The sequence below is a fragment of the Polypterus senegalus genome, chromosome 16 (genome assembly GCF_016835505.1).
Source record: "Polypterus senegalus isolate Bchr_013 chromosome 16, ASM1683550v1, whole genome shotgun sequence".
Lineage (NCBI taxonomy): Eukaryota > Metazoa > Chordata > Cladistia > Polypteriformes > Polypteridae > Polypterus > Polypterus senegalus.
Genome location: NC_053169.1, coordinates 3,082,394 through 3,106,974, shown reverse-complemented (window position 1 = coordinate 3,106,974; position 24,581 = coordinate 3,082,394). Strand labels below are relative to the sequence as shown.

Genomic DNA, 24,581 nt, shown 5'->3' with positions numbered 1-24,581 from the left:
CATCCACATTCACTTTTTCCCCTCTCTCGCTTCCTCTCTTTCACCCTCTGTCTTTCACTCTCGCTCACTCACTCACTCACTCACTCTTTCTTTCCTTCACTCTCTCACACTCTCTGTCTCTCACTTCTCTTTCTTTCACTCTCTCTCTCAGTCCCTCACTCTTTTGTTATCTTTTACTCATTCACTCTTTCACTCTCCCTTCATCCCTCTCCCTCTTTCTCACTCCCTCTCTTTCTTTCTCTTCCCCTCTCTGTCTCTCTCTCTCACTCCCTCTCTTTCTTTCTCTCCTCCTCTCTCTCTCTCTCTCCCTCTCTTTCTTTCTCTCCTCCTCTCTGTCTCTCTTTCTTTCTCACTCCCCTTTCTCTCCTCTCTCTCTCTCTCTCTCTCTCCTCCCTCTCTTTCTTTCTCTCTCTCTCTCTCTCACTTCATCTCTTTCTTTCTCTCTCTCTCTCTCTCTCATTCCCTCTCTTTCTTTCTCTCCCCTCTCTCATTCCCTCTCTTTCTTTCTCTCCTCTCTCTCACTCCCTCTCTTTCTTTCTCTCCTCCTCTCTCCTCTCTCACTTCCTCTCTTTCTTTCTCTCCTCTCTCTCAATCTCACCATCTCTTTCATTCTCCCCCTCTGTCTCTCTCTCTTTCTCTCATGCACCCTCTCTCTCTCTCACTCCCTCTTTTTCTTTCTCTCCTCCTCTCTCTCCCCCTCTTTTTCGGTCCAGAGTTCCGCGACTCGCCTGCAGCTTTGCACACGGGCCCAAGTCACAAGGCTACAAATATGCGCAGCTTCCGAGGGGGGAAACAAAGTTCGGCCGTCGAAGTCAAGTTGGAGTCCCGTTTTAATTCTCCTACTTGTTGTTGTTGTTCGGTCAGGACGTAACCTTCGAGATGAGATAAGCAGCAGATGAGCTGTTGTTGTAAATTAATAAGTCGAATAAAACACCTGGCGGAGTCCATTGCGCGACACGGGAATTCGGTGCCTGCTCTGTGCGGAGTAAATGAAGGATCAGGTCGTTTACCGCAAAAAGTAACGAAGTCGACGGACGAGTTAGAAAATCTGACATTCTGTAAAGTTGACAACATTTGGAAGAGGCGCTTCAGAACTCAACGGTCGCAATCGCGATGTTCAAAAAGGATGGCGAGCGGTCCCACCTAGTCGGAGACCAACGGGCGGCCAGATACACGGTGACCATGGGCAGGTAGGGAGCGCGCGGCTCGGCGGCCTCTGCTGCGCTTGAGTGCCTAGCGTTTGGGGGCATTTAATGAATGGAGATCACAGCCGCGGTTACCGTCTTGAGAACAGTTTAGCTGACCTCGCTAAAGGGGTCTTCTAGTCAAAGAGTCACTCGGAGGCGCAAGGGCGTAAGTGACAAGCATTCCAAACTACTAGAAGGTACAAAGACTGCGCTGTGATGACGTCCTGCATTCTGTCCGCCTGTGAGTTTTCGGCATTTCACTGGCGGGCGAGCCCAGTGTGGAGGTCAGCCCTGCTTGGGGTCTGCACGTTCTGCCGGTGTGCGTGGGTGTTTACGTAAGAATACAGTTAAGCTGACTGCCTGTGAGTAGGTGTGGGTGGTCGATAGCCAGGGCTGCCTCCTTCCTTACATTAAGTGCAGTGGGGACAGGCTCAGGCCGGTAGGTGTCCTAAACTGGAATAGGACGCAATCAAAAGTTACTTACAGGGCTGTGTAAGAACAATGGACCCTGGCTTAGATTAGCTAGTCAGACAATGAATGGGTGATACTATGTAGGCATGTTAACTTGTAACAACTGTACAGTAATTGTATTGCTTCATCTGTCCATCTGTCTTTCTGTAGTATAGTGTCGTTCTGCTTGATTTATTATTTTACATAGTGGCATTGTAACTGTCTCTCTGTTGATTATATATAGTGCCTTTATTCTTGTCTATCTATTATATAGTTCCAGTCTAATCTATCTAATCCTGCCAACTACACTATCTATCTATCTATCTATCTATCTATCTATCTATCTATCTATCTATCTATCTATCATATAGTGCCTTTCATATCTATCTATCTATCTATCTATCTATCTATCTATCTACTATATAGTGTCTTTCATATCTATCTATCTATCTATCTATCTATCTATCTATCTATCTATCTATCTATCTATCTATATAGTGCCTTTCATATATCTATCTATCTATCTATCTATCTATCTATCTATCTATCTATCTATCTATCTATCTATCTATCATATAGTGCCTTTCATATCTATCTATCTATCTATCTATCTAGTTTTAACTCTGTTAAAAGTTTCAAAATGCGCTGCCCCCACCAGCCGCCCTTAGATCATAAGACCGCTTAGAGACCTGACCACATCACGTGTCATGTGACATTCCTTTACAATCCCCCCATCCTTCTTTCCATGTGTAGAAGTGGCCGCTGATCCCTGAAGTTTATTTCATTAAATGGCGTCTTTGTTTTTTAGGATTAACACTCTTTCCTTCATTTTCTGCTAATTATGCACATCATTACGCATTAGACTGGTTAACCAGATGTTTTCCATGTTTTTGTCTCCATTCGTTCCTGATGTGCCTCAGTCTTGTGGCCTGTGGTGGACTTGTCTCCAGTGTTAGCTGCTGCTGGGGTGCTCCCCTGATTTAGTAATGGACAAAGCAGAATGAGAAAATGGATGGGTAGATGAAGAGATTTTTTTAAATAACTGTAGTTCAAAAGTTGTGCAGTTTACTTCATTGTTAATTGTTACGGCCTGCACTTTGTTGTTCTGTTAGCAAACTGGTTTGCACACTAAAGCAGTCATTGAATTTGTCTGATGAGATCAGCTTTAGAAAATGGACGTTTTGAAATCTTTGGATCTTTAAAAGCTTTAATTGTATTTTTAGGCCTGTGCAGGCTGGAAAGCCTGCCTTTTGAGTTCAGGGTGAGGTCTTTTCCCTTTTGAGGGCTGGTCTGGCATTTTCTGTGAGTTTTTCAAAGGTCTGCTCCCCATTTTTGGGCTTCACTGTGGCAGGAGATCCCATTTCTCATATCACATTGTAATATTCTTTAACTCAGACCTCATTGTGGGTTTATGCCTGATCTTTATATCATAATGGTGGTTCCAAAGTGAACATCCAACTCCCAGCTCTTCCTATATTGGAATGACAGCAAGTGGGGGGAGGGGGGTGATAGTGGACGTGGTGGGGGAGGGACTTCCCTTACTTTCATATAACCCGGAAGTACTTCCAGCTGGCCACGCCCCTGGGTCCACATTAAAATGAGCTCTAGGAGTCGGGGGGCAGTGGGCACAACTCAGAGGAAGACTTGTTGGTTTACTGGGCTTTATTTGTGGCTTACACCTGAGAGGTGATTGTGAAATAAAAATCTTTAATTGAATTCACTCAGCGTCGGGTCGTTTGCTGTGTCTGTGGTTTGGGGCTCTCTGGTGCCCCCATGTGGTCACAGTAGATTGAGGTGCACCAGATATCAGCTTTCAGTCGTTCTTGTAAATCTTTATCTCGTCTTTATCTACAGGTCCTGCTCTTCAGGTCACTGTCGTCCGCACTCGTTCTTAAATTGATCCACGGCCTTCTTCTTCTTATCTTTTTTTGTTGTCTGCAGCCTCTCGAAGGATGACCGCGTGTGTGAAGACCCTGAGCTTTCTGACTCCAACGAACTTAAGCACTGTCACGATAAGAGCAAATCCCTGAAGAATCGCAAGAAGGAACGAAAGCAAGCGAGATGTCGACTCTTCGCGGCTTCGGCAATCTGCCTGGTGTTTATGGTGGCCGAAATTGCTGGTGGGTCTCTTCGCCGCTGCTCCTCTGCTCTTCACACCTTCGTTGGCACTGAACATTTTACTCTCACTCCTCTGTTGATATTTGTGTTTTATAATCTGCCACCAACGTGGAGCTGGGCCTCGAATACGCTGTAGGAGGAGAACAGGCTAGGAAGGAGGGTCATTTATTGGCCCCATAAAATGTCTGGCGGGGCAGAAAAATAAATTAGGAGGATGTAGCGGATGGACTAATAGAAGCCGAGGATCCATGCCGCATATGGGAGGTGGCAGTGGTCCTCATGTGGCAACCCAGTGGGGACACCCGCAGGGGTGCTTAGGAGTGCAGCCCTGTCGGGGTCCCAGGGTATCAATAGAGGGCACTCTCTCGGGAGGACCTCCCTACTTTCTCTATGGCCCAGAAGTGCTCCCTCGAAGACATGGTGTCCCACGGGGTCCGACTTAAGGGGGAGCCCACTGCCTCATATAAGTGAGTCAGACTCGGGAGGCAGACAGGAGGAAGAGATGTTTGGCTTTTTGTAGAACGGCGAGAACTCAGCGGGCTTGTGCAGCTGGACTTTGAAGAGGCGATTCCCAGCGTGAATGAGCAGCTTTTATTGTATTCAGTGACGTGTGGCGTATTGCTGTGTATTGGGTTTGGGGCTCTGTGTGCTCACAAGACCTATACGCTCAACCCCTCGTTGTTCTTTTCCAACCCATTCCTCAAAACAGAGGAGAAAACCAAAAAAAAAATGGCAACTCGTCCCCCTACCCATCGAAAATCCTTTAAGGACACGCAAAAATGCTTGGGGGTCATTGAAAGCGAGAGATCATCAAAAAAGGAATAACGAGGGTCCAGAAATACTCGAGACAGAATGAGATCGGCCAATCAGGATGGAGAGGACAAAAAGAAAACAGAGGCTTTCTCGTATATTGAGATGGAGGAAAAGCTCATGAGAACCCCTGGCAGTTGAGCGATATTTCTCAAATCTAATTGATAATCTCGATACACAATCACTGATCTCTATTTATAATCAAACTTTATATTAAGATGATATTTTAGGAAGGTCCAAAATGGTGGTGGAACTTTTTCATGATTACATGTGCGTTACCCTGCGGTGGGCTGGCACCCTGCCCGGGGTTTGTTTCCTGCCTTATGCCCTGTGTTGGCTGGGATTGGCACCAGAAGACCCCTGTGACCCTGCAGTTAGGCTATAGCGGGTTGGAACCTGACTGACTGTGTGTTACCGAGATTACGTGCAAAGTGAAAAGAGTTACAGTCACCTTAAAATATAGAAAACGTGTTAGGATTAGATTGTTAAGGGCTGTTCGGTCCCAGTACAGCCGGTGTCAGAGCTTGGTCCGCATTGCCGGCAGTAAGTCGAACCCGTTTCCAGTGAGAGTTGGACTCCGCCAGGGCTGCCCTTTGTCACCGATTCTGTTCCTAACTTTTATGGACAGAACTTCTTGATGCAGCCAGGGTGTTGAGGGGGTCCGGTTTGGGGGACTCACATTTTGCAGATGATGTTGTCCTGTTTGCTTCATCAGGCCGTGATCTTCAGCTCTCTCTGAGTCGGTTCGCAGCTGAGTGTGAAGCGGCTGGGATGAGAATCAGCACCTCCAAATCCGAGACCATGGTCCTCAGCCGGAAAAGGTGGAGGTGAGATCCTGCCCCAAGTGGAGGAGTTCAAGTATCTCGCGGTCTTGTTCACGAGTGAGAGAAGAACGAAGCGTGAGGTTGGTAGGCAGATCGGTGCGGCATCCACAGTGATGTTGGGCTCTGCATCGGCCTGACGTGGTGAAAAGGCAAGGCTCTCAATTTACCAGTCGATCTACGCTCCTACCCTCACCTATGGTCATGAGCTATGGGTAGTGACGGAAAGAACGAGATCGCGAATACAAGCGGCTGAAATGAGTTTCCTCCGCAGGGTATCTGGGCTTTCCCTTAAAGACGGGGTGAGAAGCTCAGAGTAGATCCGCTGCTCCTCCGCATTGAGACGAGTCAGATGAGGTGGCTCGGGCATCTGATCAGGATGCCTCGTGGTTGCCTCCCTGGTGAGGTGTTCTGGGGACGTCCAACCGGGAGGAGGCCCCGGGGAAGACCCAGGACACGCTGGAGGGACTACGTCTCTCAACTGGCCTGGGAACGCCTCGGGATTCTCCCTGAAGAGCTGGAAGAAGTGACCGGGAGAGGGAAGTCTGGGCCTCTCTGCTCAAGCTGCTGCCGCCGCGACCCGACCTCGGATAAGCGGAAGAGGATGGATGGATAGGATTAAATAATATCTGTTGTAATAAATTGCAAATCGGTAACACTGCATTTAGCAATTATGATAATGATGGTGGAAATAAAAGAGAAAAACCATCAAATTAAATGTATTAACAGGAACACAATGGGGACGTACCAGCTCATCGTTCCCATTACATCTTTATATTTACATGGCATGTTCAGGGAATGGCCAGGGAGGACAAAAAATACAAAAAAAACTCCAGACAGCTGGAGAAAAAATAAAATTTGCAGGGGGTCCGAGGCCACAAGACCACCCATGAGAACATGGGAGGACCCGGGAGGTGAATCCAGGCACTTTTTAAATAATTGTCACAATTCATAAAGAAAATGTCCATCCATCCATTATCCAACCCGCTATATCCTGACTACAGAGTCATGTGGGTCTGCTGGAGCCAATCCCAGCCAGCACAGGGCACAAGGCAGGAAACAAACCCCGGGCAGGGTGCCAACCTACTACAGGGCACACACACACACGCGCACACACACACACACACTGGGGACAATTTAGAATTGCCAGCATGTCTTTGGACTGTGGGAGGAAACCCACGCAGACACGGGGAGAACATGCAAACTCCACGCTGGGATGACCCAGGAAGCGATTCTGGGTCTCCTAACAGCGAGGCAGCAGTGCCGCCCAATGTGCCACCGTGCTGCCCAATGCGCCAATATGTGATATTAAAATTTAAAGATGATTTTGGTGATCAACAGGCCAGAACTCACACATTTTACCCGCAGACTCTTTGTTGTCCGACGTAATCAGTAGACTTGCTAGTCTTTGCCAAGACCCTCAAACACGGTCCCTTCTTTTCTCTCTACAGGTGGCTACGTTGCAGGTAGCTTGGCCGTTATGACAGATGCAGCCCACCTCCTCGTGGACTTCACCAGCTTCATGATCAGCCTCTGCTCTCTCTGGTTATCTTCAAGGCCTGCAACAAAGAGAATGAACTACGGATGGCACAGGGCTGGTAATGTAATTGGCTCCAGGGACCACTAGAGGGTGCCCTGCGCTCTTAGTATCCCCTCTGAACAGAATAAGGACAAGGCAGCCAAAGCAGTAAGAATTATAAAGGGCAGGGATCAGCAATAAAAGAGGAAAGTTAGGAATCGGCTGGTGCCACTCTGGGCTTTGCCAATGCAGGTCTTTGTCACCTGCCTGCCAGTTTTGGTGGCTTGTCCGTCTGCCCGCCTTTCTCTTCTGCATCACCCTACTTTCATTCTCTGTCTCTTCCTCTTTCCTACCCACCTTTCTGCCACAGATGTGCCCAGGTCTCCATTCTGTGATGATCCTGTAAGGAGGACATCAGGTAATTTCCGGTAAAGTTCGGCAGTTGAACGCCTTCTTGTTTCTCGTGGCACTGCAGAGCTGCCCGCGTGTTAAACGATGGTCAGCATTTCAACAGACTCTGTACATGTGACAGTATGAGGACCACCACTACAACTGCTGCTACTTTCTGGTGAGATGGCTTAACACATCCAGCATACCTCCAGAACTAATCCCGTTATTAAGGGTATGGAAACCAGGGGCGTTCCTGCTGCCCCAACCCCGACACAGACAGGCAGAGACACGAGATCAGCACCACACACGTGGCGCGCGTCTCCCTCGCACCCCACAACAGCACAGTACATTAACGCCAAACACACACTCCTTCTTCTTCTCTCCTTGTTGTCTGTCTCCAGTCCTCCTCTCCCAGCAAGCTTCATCCACCTTCCTCCCACCTCTCGCTCTCTGAATGGGGTGAGGCGGCTCCTTTTAAGCAGACCCCTGGAGTGTTCCAGGTGGCTCATTAATCGGACCTCAAATCACTTCCAGGTGTGGTGAAAGCCCCCTGTAAGGATCTGCAGCTCCCCCTGTGGCCCCCACGGAACCCAACAGGTTCCAAACTCCCAAAATCCAACTCCCAGCATGCCCTCTGGGAATCCATGGTGCCATAGCCCCTTAGGAGGGCTGCCTTCTAGCACCCTGAGAGTGGTAGTGCCTTGCAGATGCCTTCTCCCCCGGTCCTTTGATCCAGCTGGTGACACGGTCGAGTAATGGCCATGGCCACCCGTCACAAGGGCTACCCTTACATTTGCTCCAGGGTTACTGGACCAGAAGTCCATGTAGTAGCCCCTTGGGGTCTGTTTGTTTGGACAGATTTCAAAGGCAGCACCCAAATTGCATGTTCCTTTAGGGGGTCTGCACAGCCCCTTGTGCTTACTAGTGACACCTCTTGTCCCCTTTCAGTTAGGACGTTTTGCCAATCGTGCATTCGCACCATCTCTTAATCAAGTGCCAGAAAAACCTTCTGCATAACGTCCTTGGAGAGCAAAACAGGTCGCACTTCTCTGATTGTTATGTATGTATGTACAGTATAAATAAATATGGTATCACTTTAGATTAGGTGTCCCTACTTACACTGTACTTACCATGTAATTACCTGTATAATTACACAGTAACTAGGTGTTATTAACTTGTATTTACTGTGTAACACCAACATTATGTAACGCTGTGGTCAAGCGCGCTATTGTAATTGTTATTCTACAGTTTATGTACATACGTACTTTTAAAAATGATTAATTATAGTGTTACATGGTATTACACAGTAAGTGCAAGGTAATAACACCTAGTTATTCTGGAATTATTTAAGTAATTAGATGGTAAGTACAGTGTAATTAGGGACACCTACTCTAAAGTGATACCATATATCTATGTATCTATACTAATAAAAGCCAAATCCCACTGACTCACTCATCACGAAATCTCCTGAACCAGGAGGACTTAGGACTTGAAATCTGGAATGTAGGTTACCCTTGGCCCATAGGTGCTCGCTAACAAACTTTTTTAATAATTTCATGGTCCAAGGGTGAAACTTCTTATAGTTTTTTTTAGACCTGTTTGTATGTCTGTCCGCTTTTCACGGATTTAGATCGGGTTTTTTTCTATAAAATAGCTTGAACATTCTGTTGATTTTGCGAATTTCTCATTGCGCTCAGTATCATAGTTCGCTTGCGGTACCGATTTATTATCGCGAATCGGAGAGACACCTCCCGACTCATGTGTAACCAGTTTGCGAACGAGAGAACTACTTCACGGATTTAGATCTTTTATTTTCTGTCATTTGCTTGAACATTATGGGTTGCTTTTGCGACTTCTCTCATTGTGCTAAGAATTCTAGTTCACTTGCAGGAGCGAAACGTTCACACTAATCTGAGAATGTGGGCCGAGGGGAGGAGGAAGAGTGACGTCAGGACTAGAGAGCTGGGCGGGGCCTCATCACTGTCCTGTTTCACTAATGCGCAGATGAAGCCGCGGGGAGTGGCTGGTATAATATATATATATATATATACACACACACAAACATAAACGAGGGATGTTCAGAAAGTTTCCGCACTTTTTTACCTCTGTTTATTAAGAATTTCAAAAACTAATGACATCACTTTTCTACATCGTCACCAGCCCTTTGCGATTCGATTTTCCACAGCGTCATACCAACTTTTTAATGCCATCAGCTAAAATGTTTTAATTGGAGCGCGTAACCACCGATGCACCGCTGCTGTCACATCACATTCATTTTCGCGGCCATTTTCGAACATTTCACACGACTATATGACTTGATCGCCATCCTGAGCACACATGCGGAGATGAGTTGGTGCTCCCGGCACACAAAGCTTTGGACAGAGCTCTGTTCCTCTTTGGTGCAATTTCTAAGTTTGGCAGCCGTCTTCACCACAGGGTGACAACTCTGAGACTAAACTGCAAGGCTGGCCCGCATGCCAGACAGAACTGGTCACATGAAACTCTCAGACGCGCCCGATCACCGCTCTTCCTGAAAATCTAAAGGTGCGGAAACTTTTTGGACGTCCCTGGTGTATATACAGCGTACAGATACACATCCACACGCGCGTGTGTCCCGTAGATTCACAGAAATACAACACACTGTGCCAATGGAGGGGTGTCACTAATGTCCATAAAGCCCAACTAACTCGTTTTAAATGATGGCATATCATATAATATTAATAAAAATGTTACAAAAATAACAAAAAATGAACATTTTACGAAAGGTGACCAGAAGACCTTTTTTTATTTATTTATTTTACATTGAGTGTCACGGGTCACGCTTTTGAATTTTTATGTCTTCTTTTTCGCAGTTCCTTTTCGCTGAAGGTTATCCCACAAATGAACGTGTGGGCATAACAATAAGCCCGAGGCGCATCTTTAAATATTAATGTCTGCCAGGCGTTACATCGCCCCCGCCGTGTCCCTGGACTTGAACTGGGAGCGTCTCGGCATATTAAAAGCCTGGCTGTTGTTTAAGTCTCGAGCCTTGAGAAGGTAAATCTGCATAAAGAGACGCGGCGCTCAGTGACAGAATTATTGGCTGACATGAGCCACCATCCCGGGTCATTGATCTTGCGATCTTTAATGCAGAGTGCAGAGTGAATGAATCAAATATTTATGCCAACATTAAGTCGTAAACAGCGCGTCCTATTTATCAAAAGCTGCTCTCCTCCACGGTCCGGCAGGCGCTCCTCGGCGGTTTTGTTTCATGGGCCTTTTTTTTTTTTTTTTTTTTTTAAGGACAGCAGTGGCTGGCATTAAAATGAGATTTATTAAAGATGCAATTGCCGCACTCAAATTAAACGGTCGCGGAATCCTAACGCCAGCATCAAATATGCATTAAAGGGGCGCTATTAAAAAAGCATATGTCTTCATTTATGAAGCAATAATCTCTCGGAGATGTTCGCTCCCAGCTCCGCTGTCTCTTTTTGATGGACACTTGAGAAGATGACAGAATGAAGGAGACTTTTTTGTAAGGTCAAGTTAGCCCCCAATCCCCTACTGCCCCCCATCACTGCACTCCTTCTCCTTGGCATTGACTTCGCTCCTCTTCTCTGTTGCCGCAGCCTTTTTATTTCTTATTATCTAGTCAAGTCTTTCTGGTTTTGAACTGATCATTTCATTTATGGCAGAGACGTGCAAACCAAACGCAAGACAGACGTATTTATTTAGAAGTTCTGTGGTTCTTCTGCTCTTTCATTTCAATCTCTTCTCTTCACAACCTGCTACCCTGTGACCTTCATGCTGACTACCTGCCTGGCATGCCACACTGACCCACTGGCGCACCTCACTGGCACAGCTGGCCAGCAAAGAGACCACAGGCCTTTGTTTAGCCTGAAACGGACTCCAAACACATTCTCCTGCAAACATTTTGATACAGCAATGGAGGAAACTCAGATTAGTGGTCACTGGGGTCTGGAATTTTAGGAATACGGAGTCAGAGTCGCTCAGTTTTTGCCTCTGTGATGACACTTTAATCGTCTCTCGTGGACGTCAAAGATGCGTAAGACAAATCGCAGTGCGGCCTTTCAAATGTTGAACTATATGCCTCCGTCTAAATTCCATCCACAATACAAAATGAGAGGATGTTACGTTGTACTAGAAGTCAGCTTTATAGCCGCCCTTTGATTTTCCTTTAGAAATCCTGGGAGCCCTGCTGTCTGTCTTCACAATCTGGCTGGTAACCGGCGTCCTTGTGTACCTGGCCTGTGAGAGGCTCATAAATGACGACTACACCATTGAGGGCACCATCATGCTCATCACCTCCGGCTGCGCCGTCTTAGCCAACGTTATGTGAGTTCTGCTCTTTCTTTGATTTGTTATTCACATTGTTGTAAAAGGGCTGAAAAAACGAACCAGAAGAGTCGTAGCAGTGCCATTAAAGTACACGATTGGTATTTAAGAGCTAATTGAAAAATAGTACATATAAATGATGGGCAGAGAAATGAAAGGCACTATATAATAGATAGATAGATAGATAGATAGATAGATAGATAGATAGATAGATAGATAGATAGATAGCGTAGTTGGCAAGATTAATAGATAGATAGATAGATAGATAGATAGATAGATAGATAGATAGATAGATACTGTAGATGTTTTAGCCTAGTTGGCAAGATTAATAGATAGATAGATAGATAGATAGATAGATAGATGTTTTAGCGTAGTTGGCTAGATAGATAGATAGATAGATAGATAGATAGATAGATAGATAGATAGATAGATAGATAGATAATGGATGATAGCGTAGTTGGCAGGATTAGATAAGTAGACAGAGTGCCTCTATAACATTTTCAGACCCCGTCACTTTTGTCACGTCTTGTGAAGTTGTAGCCTTTTGCCCAAATCAATTCAATTCTTTTTTCTCTCACCAAACAACACTCGGTACCCCAGAATGTCAAACTGAAAACAGGATTGTAGAATTGTTGTCAAGTTTATTAAATATACCCCACTGAAGATGTCATTGACACGAGTATTCGGATTCTTCACTCAGTACTTCATTGTGGTAGCATTTCCAGTCTTGTTGTTGCGTTTGATGCCACAAATGTCACACTCACCTGGATTTTGGGATTTTCTGCCATCCTTCTCCGCAGATCCTCCCCAGCTGTGTCAGTTCAGCTGGAGTCTGATGGTGGACAGGGATTTTTTCGAAGCCTGGGTATCTTAACCGCCTTCCCAGGATTCCCGGGATTGTCCCTAAGCTGCTCCTGTGTTGTGTTTGCTTTGTCCTGTAGGCAGGTGTCCATTCAGCCTGGTCAGAGGTCCTGAGTGTTCCACACTGCTCCGTTCAGCTTTCCCATAATGCTGTCTGCTCTACCAGTCCCAGCATGCTTCACTGTTAGAATGGCATTGCACAGGTGATGATTCGTGCCTGACCATCTCCACCTCTCAGTCTTGGTTTCCTTAGACCACCTGGTTCTCGATCACCTCCAAGTGTTAACTTTGGCCAGGCACCCAGCTGTAGAGTTGTGGCTGTTCATGTCTTCCATGTCTGAATTGCAGAGCCCCCTGTGCTCTTGTGACCCTTCATTTCTGTGGCCTTCCCTGGGTCTCTGCAGGCTTGTGGACCTCATGGCTTGTTTTTTTTGCCCACCTGTGGACCTCCTATAGAGATGTGTGTGCCTCCCCTTATCATAGCCAATCAATCAAGATGACCACAAGTGGACTCCACACGAGATGTAGAAACATCACAGCGATGATCAATGGGGTGGGACGCACCTGAGTCCAAGCAGAAGGTCCAAGTACTCGTGGCAATGGGATGTTTCCGTTTCTTATTTTTAATAAATTTATTACACTCCTGTTTCCACTTTGTCATTCTAGGGTAATGAGGGGGACAAAATGAATGGAAATGATGTGAGCACAAAGCGGCAAAGAACAAAATATGACAAAAGTAACGCTATGATGGCACGGGCACAGCACTGTCCACCTCGCACATCCATTTTGTTTGTCTTCTCTCACCAGAATGGGCCTGGTGCTTCACCAGTCTGGGCATGGGCACAGCCATGGAGGGCACAGCAACCACTCCCATGACAATGACGTTGAGAAGTGCGCCACGGAGAGAGGAGAGAAGAAGCGGCCTCAGCCTAATGCCAGCGTGAGAGCGGCTTTTGTTCACGTGGTCGGCGATCTCCTGCAGAGCATCAGCGTGCTTGTCAGCGCCATCATCATTTTCTTTAAGGTCAGTCGTAAAAACGCACAACACACACACAAGGCGCCCTTTTCACGTTTATGTGGGGAGTGGCCACTTTATTAGGTTCACCAGCTGGATGGCGCTTTGGACTTGAAGAACCCCTTCACCCCCTCATTCCTTGGTCCTCAACTCAAAAGTTTCTTCCTGTGCGTTTGGGTGCTGCTCTGACTTTCCGGTGATTTTTATTTAATAATATTTTAGCACACAATACATGCGTTTTACACGTCGTGCGCATACAGCAGGACGGCTTGACGTGGGGATCACGAGTCAAAAGTAACGTGAGAAGTTTTCATGGGCCTTTCTCAGTTGTCTGCTGTGGTCCCGTGTAGGTCGCTGTTACCCTTTGTTCCTTCCCTGGTTTATCTTTACATCCCTTTTCCTTGTCTTTTCCATTCATTTTTCAGTTTGAATCATTCATTGTGATTGTTCCTGTTGATATTGTTCTGTTCATTTATCATTTAATAGCTGTGTTTCCCATATTGCAAATTCTTTAGGTACTGTTTCTTTAAATGCCATTATGTTCGCTGTGTTTTGGGGTGGACCACCCTGCAGGACCACCCTGTTCATCACTGCTAGGTGTCGTGAACTTGAGAATTCCAAAGCACTGTGACAGAACCAATACGGGGTGTGCCAGCCACCCAACCCGACGCAGACAGTCATGGGAGGCACACTTATAAACTCATTATTATTTTTCTTCACTGAGGGAGAACGTCTTCCCCGATCCCACGAGCCCAGAACAGCCCCAATACACAAACACAATCAGCATCACCATCACAATTTTCCTCTTTCCTTTCTCTCTTTTCTCCTCCACTCCTCCTTGGCAAGCTTCATCCACCTTCCACCCGACTCTGGTACACCGACTGTTGTCTGCTGGCCCCTTATATAAGGCACCCACGTCTGGCAGCACTTCCGGGTGTGGCAGAAGAAGCACCCACACGGGCTCAGGAATAGCTGCAGTGCCCCTTGGCGGCACCTCTGGATCCCAACAGGGCTGTGTCCAACTCCATCTCCCATAAAGCCCATCTAGCGTCATTAACACTCTGACCAGGCTTGCTTCCCCCCAATCCTTCCAGGAAAGAGGTGTCTCGGCCACCTGTGACAGCACATAAGGCCCAAAAGTTTCTAAAGCACTTCCAATAATGGCCACTGGGGGCAACACCATCCAAGCCCTTGATACAAATGGACCTTGAAAAATCTTCATAAAATACACTTTCACAAAATACTCTTCCATACAATGGAGCCCAAGAAGCCCATAAACCCTGAGGCAGTCCGACACACACAAAGTCCCAACTCACCAGAACTCCCAGTGCGCATTCACACACTGAACTGTCAAGAGCTGTGGGGGAGCCTCCAGGATTTACAGGGTGGAGGGCAGTCGCTGGCGGTGATCGTCACATGGCCCTGCCTCTTGGGGGACCACCCACAAAACACATGGGACATGACCAAGGCAAAGTACACATAGCGCACAATACATGAAGGAAACGTTAACATAAAAAAAAGGAGCCAAAAGTGAACAACAAATCCATAAAACAAGAATATGAAACCCCGGCCACAGGAGGAACCCTGGAAGAAACATAACACTAGGGGACCACTAGGGACCACCCCCAGCCCCGTAAAAGAAAAGCTGGCAAGTGGAGTCCCTTGCAGTTCATTGCAAATGCTTTGCTGGAGTTAGGATGTCAGTTTGGATTGCATTGTGATCTTCATTGGAGTTTCTGCTTCTGAGGCCTACAGTTCAGTAGTTTGTTTTGAGAATTGTTGGTTTTCAGATCGTCTCTTTGGCAAATCCTTTGGCTTCTTTTTTGTTTCCTTGTATGTTTTTCTGTTTTTTGGAAATAAATCCTGCTTTTTACAAGGATTCTTTGATGCCCATCTCTTTCTAAGCCAGGAGTTTACAGTAATCCCTTCCCTCTTGAGGAATTTTGATTAATTTTGGAACTTCTGAAGCCACACAGCCCATGTGGTCGGGTGTAAGGTGGACCCAGACTGTGCAGGGTTGCAGATGAGTGGACCTTTTCTGGACAGGCTAGTCTGGAGGTCTCACACCACTCGGTCTATGTCTTTGTGTGTTGACATATAGCAGTCCTGCTTAGACGTCTGTGTCTGACATGAAATTCAAATTTCTTCTCTGTCATCACTATAAGCCATAGGGCATAAGGAATCATATCAAACAAATGTCATTTTTGGGTAGTGTATTCCTTTAAATGAGGTGGGGTGTACAATAAAGCTCCTTGGCACCCAAGAAGCACATAAACCCTGAGGCAGTCCGACACACACAAAGTCCCAACTCACCAGAACTCCCAGTGCGCATTCACACACTGAACCGTCAAGAGCCGTGGGAGACCCTCCAGGATTTACAGGGTGGAGGGCAGTCGCTGGTGGTGATCGTCACATGGCCCTGCCTCTTGGGGGACCACCCACAAAACACATGGATCGTCACCAAGGCAAAGTGCACAAAGCGCACAATACATGAAGGAAACGTTAACATAAAACAAGGAGCCAAAAGTGAACAACAAATCCATAAAACAAGAATATGAATCCCCGGCCACAGGAGGAACCCTGGAAGAAATATAACACTAGGGGACCACTAGGGACCACCCCCAGCCCCGTAAAAGAAAAGCTGGCAAGTGGAGTCCCTTGCGGTTCATTGTATATACTTTGCAGGAGTTAGGATGTCAATTTGGGAGTATTGGTATTTTCATTGGATTTTCTGCTTCTGTGGGTTACAATTCAGTATTTTGTTTTGGGAATTGTTTGTTAGGCAACTCCTTTAGCCTCTTTTTTGTTTCCTTGAGAAGTTTGTTGTATTTTTCTGTTTTTTGGAAATAAATCCTCCTTTTTATAAAGATTATTTGATGCCCATCTGTTTCTACTCCAGGGTTTTACAGTAATCCATTCCCCTTTGAGGACATTTGGATTCTATTGTGGAACGTTTGAAGCCACACCGCCCATGTGGTCGGGTGTAAGGCAGACACAGACAGTGCAGGGCTGCAGATGAGTGGACCTTTTCTGGACAGGCTAGTCTGGAGGTCTCACACCACTTGGGCTATTTCTTTGTGTGTTGCATACATATCAGGACCACCCTTAGATGCCTGTGTCTGACATGAAATTACATTTTTCTTCTTTGTCATCACCGCAAACCATAGGCCATAAGGATTCATATCAAACAGATTTCATTTTTGGGTGATGTATTCCCTTAAATGAGGTGGGCTGTTATCAATAGATCATGCATGTACAAATCAGAGTGTCACTGAGCAAGATGGAAAATTTAAAGGGCTTTGAATACACAACATGGGTGACATTGTGACAGACAGGTCACTGACATTGTGACCTGATCATTTTTCCTGGAATGAAACAAAATGGACAAGTGACAAGGCCTGGAATATCTGTGGGACTGCAGGGAGTGTGTAGTAGAGGACCACCACCAGATATTCTCAACAACGTCTGCGGCATTTTGAAATTGGTATGAGTGGGTGGGCGAGGAGGCGGGGCTAAGGGAGGAGCCTAAATCCACTTCTGACAACTTATGTTGGGTGCCTTCCCAAAGTTGCCTTGTGTCATGATTGTCTTCTTACTTTTCACAGCCAGAGTATAAAATGGCAGATCCCATCTGTACCTTTCTCTTCTCCCTTTTTGTGCTGGCCACCACTTTCACAATTCTGCGGGACATCTTACTTGTGTTAATGGAAGGTAAGCTTTGCTTTACTGATTTAATGCCATTCTGTGTTATCCTTAGGGTCTGGGATGCTTGTCCAGTGTAGGCTCTCCCTGTTACAGCCATATATGTCTATTAAATAACGAGACTGACACAATAGCTCACCCGTATTACAATTCTAATGCTTGTCCGCTTCACTATATTCCCCGTTCACAATTATGCACCAATGCAGTCCTGGTTTCCATTGGTCGAAGGCATGGAGCAGATCAGTTTCTGTCAGCTGTTTCGGGACATCGGACATTTTCTTCTTTACTCCTTTACTGCATTCATTGACTCAAAACGTGTTCCTTTCAGCACTGATTTCAATTTAGGAAAAACACACAGGCACGAGACATGCAGTCTTCCCTGTAAGCCTCAGTAAGCACTTGAAAAGATTTGAAAGGACCTTCATGATCAAACTGTGGTGAGGCATAGGTCAGAGTAAGAAGATCAACCTATTTGAGCTTTGATGTTCCCAGCAGTAGAGTGGCCTTAACAATTGTGAAACGGAAGACGTTTGGAATGAGCATCCTGACAAACTAGACGGAAGCCACTCTTGAGAAATAAGTATATGGCAGCCCACCTGGAGTCTGAGAGCATGAGAAAGAAGATCCTCTGGTCTGGTGCCATGGCCCACCTGCCAAGTTGTTTGCCTGCCTATGGTAAATGATGGAGGATCACAGGAATCATGGGAAAGAGGGGTCCTTTCATCGGATTGGCTGGCTGAGCAACGTTTCAGCTGTGGAATGGCCAAATGGGGGAGGCAGCTTGACGGATGAGGTCTCCAGGACTCTAAAAATATCCAAATCTTATTATGTGATATCATCTACTGTTAAATTCTGCTCCGTACTTGTAAAATTTTTATTTTTTTGCTGTATTAAGGGTTTGTTCTGTTCTGTATATTGTATTGTATTGACCCCCTTCTTTTGACACCCACTGCACTCCCAACCTACCTGGAAAGGGGTCTCTCTTTGAACTGCCTTTCCCAAGGTTTCTTCCATTTTTCCCTACAAGGTTTTTGGGAGTTTTTCCTTGTCTTCTCAGAGAGTCAAGGCTGGGGGGCTGTCAAGAGGCAGGGCCTGTTAAAGCCCAATGCGGCACCTCCTGTGTGATTCTGGGCTACACAAAAATAAACTGTATTGTGTTGTATTGTATTGAAGAGACAAAAATCGAACTCTTTGGGCAGAACTCCAAGCATCATGTCTGGTGAAGCACCAGGCACTGCTTATCATCTGCCTGAATCCATCCTATGGTGAAGTATGGTGGTAACAGAATCATGTAATGTAGGTGTAAGGACAGGAAGGCTAGTCAGAACTGAAAGAAGGGTGAAAGCAGCTAAATCCTGAGAGGCCCTTCATGAAAACCTGCGCCACCTCACACTGGGGTGACAGCTGACCTTTCCACGTAACAATGACCTGAAGCATCCGGCCAAGTCAACTCTGAAGAGGCTTTGGGAGAAGTCTGTGAGTGTTCTGGTGTGGCCCAGCCAAAGATCCGTTTTAAGGCCTATCTGAGGTGTAGTGTTCTAGAAATCTCACGGTGATGACTTCACCGTCGGGGTGAGGGTCAGTATACGTATGGTGAAGTTTACATCCAAAAGGGCTGAGTGAGTCCATTCAGCTGATTCTAATGATCAATGAACTTTGGTCAGGAGTTAGAGGGACTAACTAAGGGGGCAGTTACCTTTGCACACAGGCAATACAGGTATTGGATGCATTCATTGCTTAAATATTTTGGGCATCATTTTACAAATATTGTTATATGTTTCCTGTAATCATTTTGTTATTAATATGGTGTTTCCCCCAAGACAAAATTGGTGTGGCACCTCCTAAACCAAGCTTACCTGGTCTGCCCAGCAGTGGCTTAAAATGGGTAACTGGCAAAACAACTATAACTATACCAAAAAAATATAAAAAATACCATAAAAGAGGAGGGTAACCATAAACCACTGGCTTGTATTAAAGGGGAAACGAAGAATCTGTTAAAAGTCAAAGAAACAAAAAAATATGAGCAAGCAGAGGCACAACAGTGTTGCCTAAAAGGCAGTTCTAAGCATACAAGTCCCAAAACCTTATCCACCAATCAGAATCCTTTAAACAGAGAGCAATAAATCAAGAAAAACAGCAAATCCAAAAATGAATGATCCCCAAGTCCTGAGCCTTCTCAGCCAATTTTAAATAGCCAGCGGGAGGGCTCAGAAGTGGTGACATAAGGCTGGCCCCGCCTCCTGTGGGGTGCCAACCACAAACAACATTACTACTTTTACACAAAGTCACATATAAAATCAACAACAACGAAAAAACATTTGGGCATGAAAAACAATAACTCAAACAACAATAAAACACACATAACTAAAACAGATATAACAAATACAACAATACAGGATATCGGGGGCAAATACTATTTCACAACACTGCTTGCCTGTCATTTTCGGGGCATCACGTTGACCTCCGCACAAGGATATGAGCAGTAAACACAAGAAAATGACACATGGAGCCTGAACCCTAAGCGTAACCCATACGCTTCTGAAGGCTGGCCAAACATCCACTAGTTGGCACCAAGTGGTGCCACCCTGCCTGTCCCGTACCTAATTATTCACCCGTCATCATCGTCAAACACTTTCCTAGACAGAAAGGTCCCCTGATTGGCCCACGGAATCGTTCAAAATGTCACCGGGATTGGCTGATTGGAGTGGACGGGGTGACACATGGTTTGGCCGTTGCTGTGAATTTCACGCATCCTCCGCATTCTCAAGCAGACTCTCAGCGATTGCCGGCCAATTGGGTGCTGATTAATTATTTGAGCCGCGCAGAAGCTCTCCTTCACAGTTATTACTTTAAATTACCTGTCATTTTAAAGGGCACGCTGATGGGGTGGGTGAACTGTTTGGCTTAGTGCCCTTTTTCTTCAGGCGTACTTTGAGAAGAAATCCATTCCTTGTTGAAAGTTGTCTGCGACAAAACTCAGGCTACCTGCAGCCTGGCGAGCGGCTGAGCCATTAAGCGGATCTGCAGGAAGATGGCAGCGCAACCCTGATTAGAATCAACGGGCACGTTTTCCTGCGTTGCGTTAATTACTGCAGCATTCCTTCCATTCCCAATTCTTTATTCTGCAGTTATGCCCCTTAGTGAGTGCCCTCGATCTATCCATCCATTACAGGATCTCAGAGAGAGCTGGTGTTTATCTCAGAAGCATCAGATGCTGGCACATTCTAACTCCGGATGGGATGCCAGGTCTCCGCAGCACCAACTCACTTTGGGATGGGGAAGAACACACACAGTGACCCAGGGAAAATCTGCAGAGTGCCCTCACGCTGTCTCCAGGCTGGGAAATTGAAGCTAAATCCCTGGAACCGAGAGCCAGTAAAGTAAATGAGTGGGCCACCTTGGGTTATCTGCTTTTATTTACTGAGTTATATTGGATGGGTGGGCAGCACTAAAACAACTTGTCAGTCAAACTAATCCTGGCAGCATTGGGTAAAAGTTGTAGATGAGGTGCCAGTCCAGTACAGGACCCCCACACATTGGCCCCTGGTTCAACTCTGTATCGTTCTTCTCTCCTCTAAATGACGCTGACATTTCTGTAGCCGTAGACCCACCACCGCTGACACTGGACCCCATGCCGTCATGTCTCCTTCAGTCCATCTCCCCCTCCTTGGTCCCTTACCCCTCTTCTCTCTTTAACGCCTCACTGACCTCTGCTGTTGATCTTCACTGGTCTCATTGCAGTACATCTGATGCTGCTGGGCTTCATTTCCAGCTCAGATGGGATTCTGAAGGGTTAGCGTGTAAATACTCAGATGAACTTTTTTTAATGAGAAATTAAGTAGGTGAGTTTTAACTCAAATAATTTCAATGTCATCACTGATTGGCCAGTCAGCAGCGAACTACAGCCAAGTTCAATTATGCTTTTCTCTCGCGTTCTTATTTGCTGTAGGAGCTCCAGCAGGTATCAAGTACAACGCCGTACGAGAGACTATAATGAAAGTGAAAGGCGTGAACGCCATCCACAACCTGCATATCTGGGCCCTGACCATGAACCAGGCCGTCCTCTCAGCACACGTCGCCATCGGTGAGTATTCAGAGTGGGGACCCTGCCTGTTGGTGGTCCACCACGTCGTCCCGGACAGACTTCAGGACTGAGTGAGCACAAGGATCATGGAGTGATGCTTCATGCAAGCAAAAGGAAAATAAAAATCTGGTGTGTTGTGTCTGTGATGAAGTGCGCTGGCGGGATCTGCTGCTCTGCATGTGGTTTGGAAAAAAGTCATTCAGGAGCAAACTTGAGCCATTTTGTGAAGAAGGGCATCGGGCAAAGCATGAAACTCCTCTATTGTTGAGTAATTAACTGAAATAGCGAGCAACAAATCAACTAGCAAAATAGCCAGAGAGTGAATACAGGCTTCTGATTGGCTGATTGATTCAAGATGAAGTGAATATGTGAGTCGGTGTGTTCTGTCCTTCTGATTGGTTAATGGATGAAAGATAAAGTGAATATATGAGTGAGTGCGCACAGCCCACCTGATTGGCTGACTGATTAAAGATGAATATGTGAGTCAACATGTACAGTCCTGATTGGTTAATTAATCAAAGATAAAGTATACACCTGCATTCATACAGCCTTCTGATTGGCTGAGTGTTTCAAGATGAAGTGAATATGTGAGTCGGTGTGTCCTGTCCTTCTGATTGGTTAAAAGATTGTAGATAAAGTGAATACGTGAGTGAGTGCGCACAGCCCTCCTGATTGATTCATGATAAAGTGAACTTTGTTTATTCATTTCAGATAAAATACAAATGTGGGTCAATGTGTACAGTCCTTACGAATGGTTGATTAAAGATGACATGAATATATATTACTGCGGTGGGCTGATGCCCTGCCCGGGATTTGTTCCTGCCTTGCGCCCTGTGCTGGCTGGGATTGGCTCCAGCAGACCCCCGTGACCCTGTGTAAGGATATAGCGGGTTGGAAAATGACTGACTGACCGACTGAGTGACTGAATATATATTATGACGTGTTACGTGTGTGTGTATGTATATATATATACAGTATGTAAACTTTATATATATACAGTATATATATATATATATACACACACACACACACACACTTGAGTAAGTGTAAGGTTTACCTGATTGGTTAATTAGGTAATTCATTAATTAAAGATACTTTGAATGTGAGTCAATGTGTACAGCTGTTCTGACTGATTAATTGATTCAAAATTAAGCAAATATATGAGTGCATGTGTCTGGGCCTCCTGATTGGTTTAGTCATAAAAGATGAATGTGTGAGTCAATGTGTATAGTCCTTCTGATTGGATGATTAATTAACTGAATAAAGGTAAACTGAATGTGTGAGTGAGTGCATGTGGTCCTCCTGATTGGTTAATTGATTTAAGATAAAATACAAACATGAGCCATTATGTACAAGCCTTCAGATTGGTTGATTAAAGATGACATGAATATATACAAGTGAGTGTGCTTGGTCCATCTAACTGTTTGATTTACTAATTAATTCCTAAAATATAAATTGAATGTGAGCCGAAGAGCCAGCTTTTCTGACTAAGTAACTGATTAACGATAAAGTATATATGGGGAGTGCGTTCAGTCCATCTGATTGGTTAGTTGATTAAAAATAAAGCAAACATATGAGTGAGGGTGTATGGGCCTCCTGATTGGCTTATTAGTCAATGATAAAAACGAATCTGTTAGTGTGTACAGGCCTCCGGATTGGAGAATTAATTAATTAAAGAATATGTGAGTCAGTATGTACAGTCCTTTTGATTGGCTGGATGACTAAAGATTACGTGAGTATGAGTGAATTTGTGTGGTTTCCTTTATTGGATAATCAATCAATCAATCAATCAGTCAATCAATTAATTCATTCATTAAAGAAATTGAATATGTGAGTTAATGTGTACAGCTGTTCTGATTGGTTAATTGATTAAAGGGTGCATACAGGCCTTTCGGATTGGTTTATTAATTAAAGACGACTATGTGAGTCAATGTGTACAGTCCTGCTGATTGGGTGATTAAAGATAGATATGTGAGTGTGTACAGTGCTCCTGATTGGAGGATTAGTTCATTAATTAAAGAGAGTGTGATTGAACGTGTGCAGTCCTTCTGATTGGTGGGCTGATTAACGACGACGTGAATCGAGGGTCTGCTGCTTGCCTCTCTGACTTTTCCTTTCTTAACTTCACCTCCCGCAGATGACACTGTGGACACCCAGCTGGCTCTTAAAGAGATGACCCAGGCTTGTTTCGACAATTACAGCTTCCACTCCGTCACAATTCAAGTGGAGCAAGAGGCCGACCAGAAACCCGAGTGTGTGCTTTGTCAGGACCCCAAAGATTAGTTCATCTTCATGATTAGGTATTCAGAGTAACCAGGGACTGGACACACGTGACATGGACTGGCACTTCACTTCCAGAGCTGTCGCTCCTGTCACTCAGCAGAGGACGACAGTGGTGGCAATGGAGTGGGCAGATGGACCCCCAGTGTCAGATACTGCCGCAGTGATTGAGTCTCGTGTTAGTTCTTAGTTCTCTACTTTTGAAGAAAATTCAGCTACCACTTATGGAGAGCCAGCAGATGCTAACATTTCACTTTCTTTACGGGATAATAAAAAGTGCAGTGAGTACCGATGTTTTAAACCGATCCATGCATTTTTAAAGCTGGTATATTTAAATAAATTCAAAATTCAGTATTAAACAAATGAGATTGAAATGTGCACGGTGATGAAATTAAAAGTCTCAGCACTGTAGCTTCTGTTTTTTCTTTCATTTTTTTTGGCCTCTAATGTGAGGAAAAAGGCAAAGCAGGCATTGGCAGGAAGGTCACGAGTACCCAGCAGTCGTCACAGGCTTGGTAAGGCCAGTGGCATGGTCACCATTCCTTCCACTTCTCAAGGATGTGTACTCTCTTGTTTCGTATTTTACTTTTTTAGGTGCGTTTACTTGTGATGTGAAATGGCAGAATGTCACCCACCATCCAACGGGGTCTTACTCCCACCCCACTTCTCCTCTATTGGGGTGTCCCCCCCTCAGCCTGCCCACCCTGTCACAAACTCAGTGGCTGTCTCCATTTACTTCAGGTCAGGGTTTCCCAACCTTTGTGGTGTCACCACCCAGTTTTTCACTTACTAGTTTGTTTGTGACCCACCATGGGGACAGGGGAGTTGGGGGGGCCTTGGCGGGAGTCCCCCTCTATCTATGAATTTAATGCAACTCACCACGGGGGTGGGGGGGACTATCGGTAAATCTACAAAGTACAGGGTGGTCCTGATCTAATTATGCAGATCCAGATCGTCAGGATGATTTTGATTTAAGTGGGGACGACTCCAGTTCGGTGCTTCTTCATGT

General features: G+C 45.6%; 1 protein-coding gene across 1 annotated transcript; it reads left to right on the top strand.

Annotated features, from left to right (window-relative positions):
• The first annotated feature begins 760 nt into the window (after positions 1-760).
• Positions 761-23,983, top strand: LOC120516731 (zinc transporter 8-like). Its single transcript, XM_039738617.1, has 8 exons — positions 761-1,190; positions 3,579-3,757; positions 6,838-6,984; positions 11,477-11,630; positions 13,299-13,515; positions 17,112-17,217; positions 21,158-21,292; positions 23,430-23,983. The coding sequence occupies exons 1-8, from the start codon at positions 1,114-1,116 to the stop codon at positions 23,573-23,575; spliced, it is 1,161 nt and encodes a 386-aa protein (XP_039594551.1). The 5' UTR covers positions 761-1,113; the 3' UTR covers positions 23,576-23,983.
• Positions 23,984-24,581: the final 598 nt, after the last annotated feature.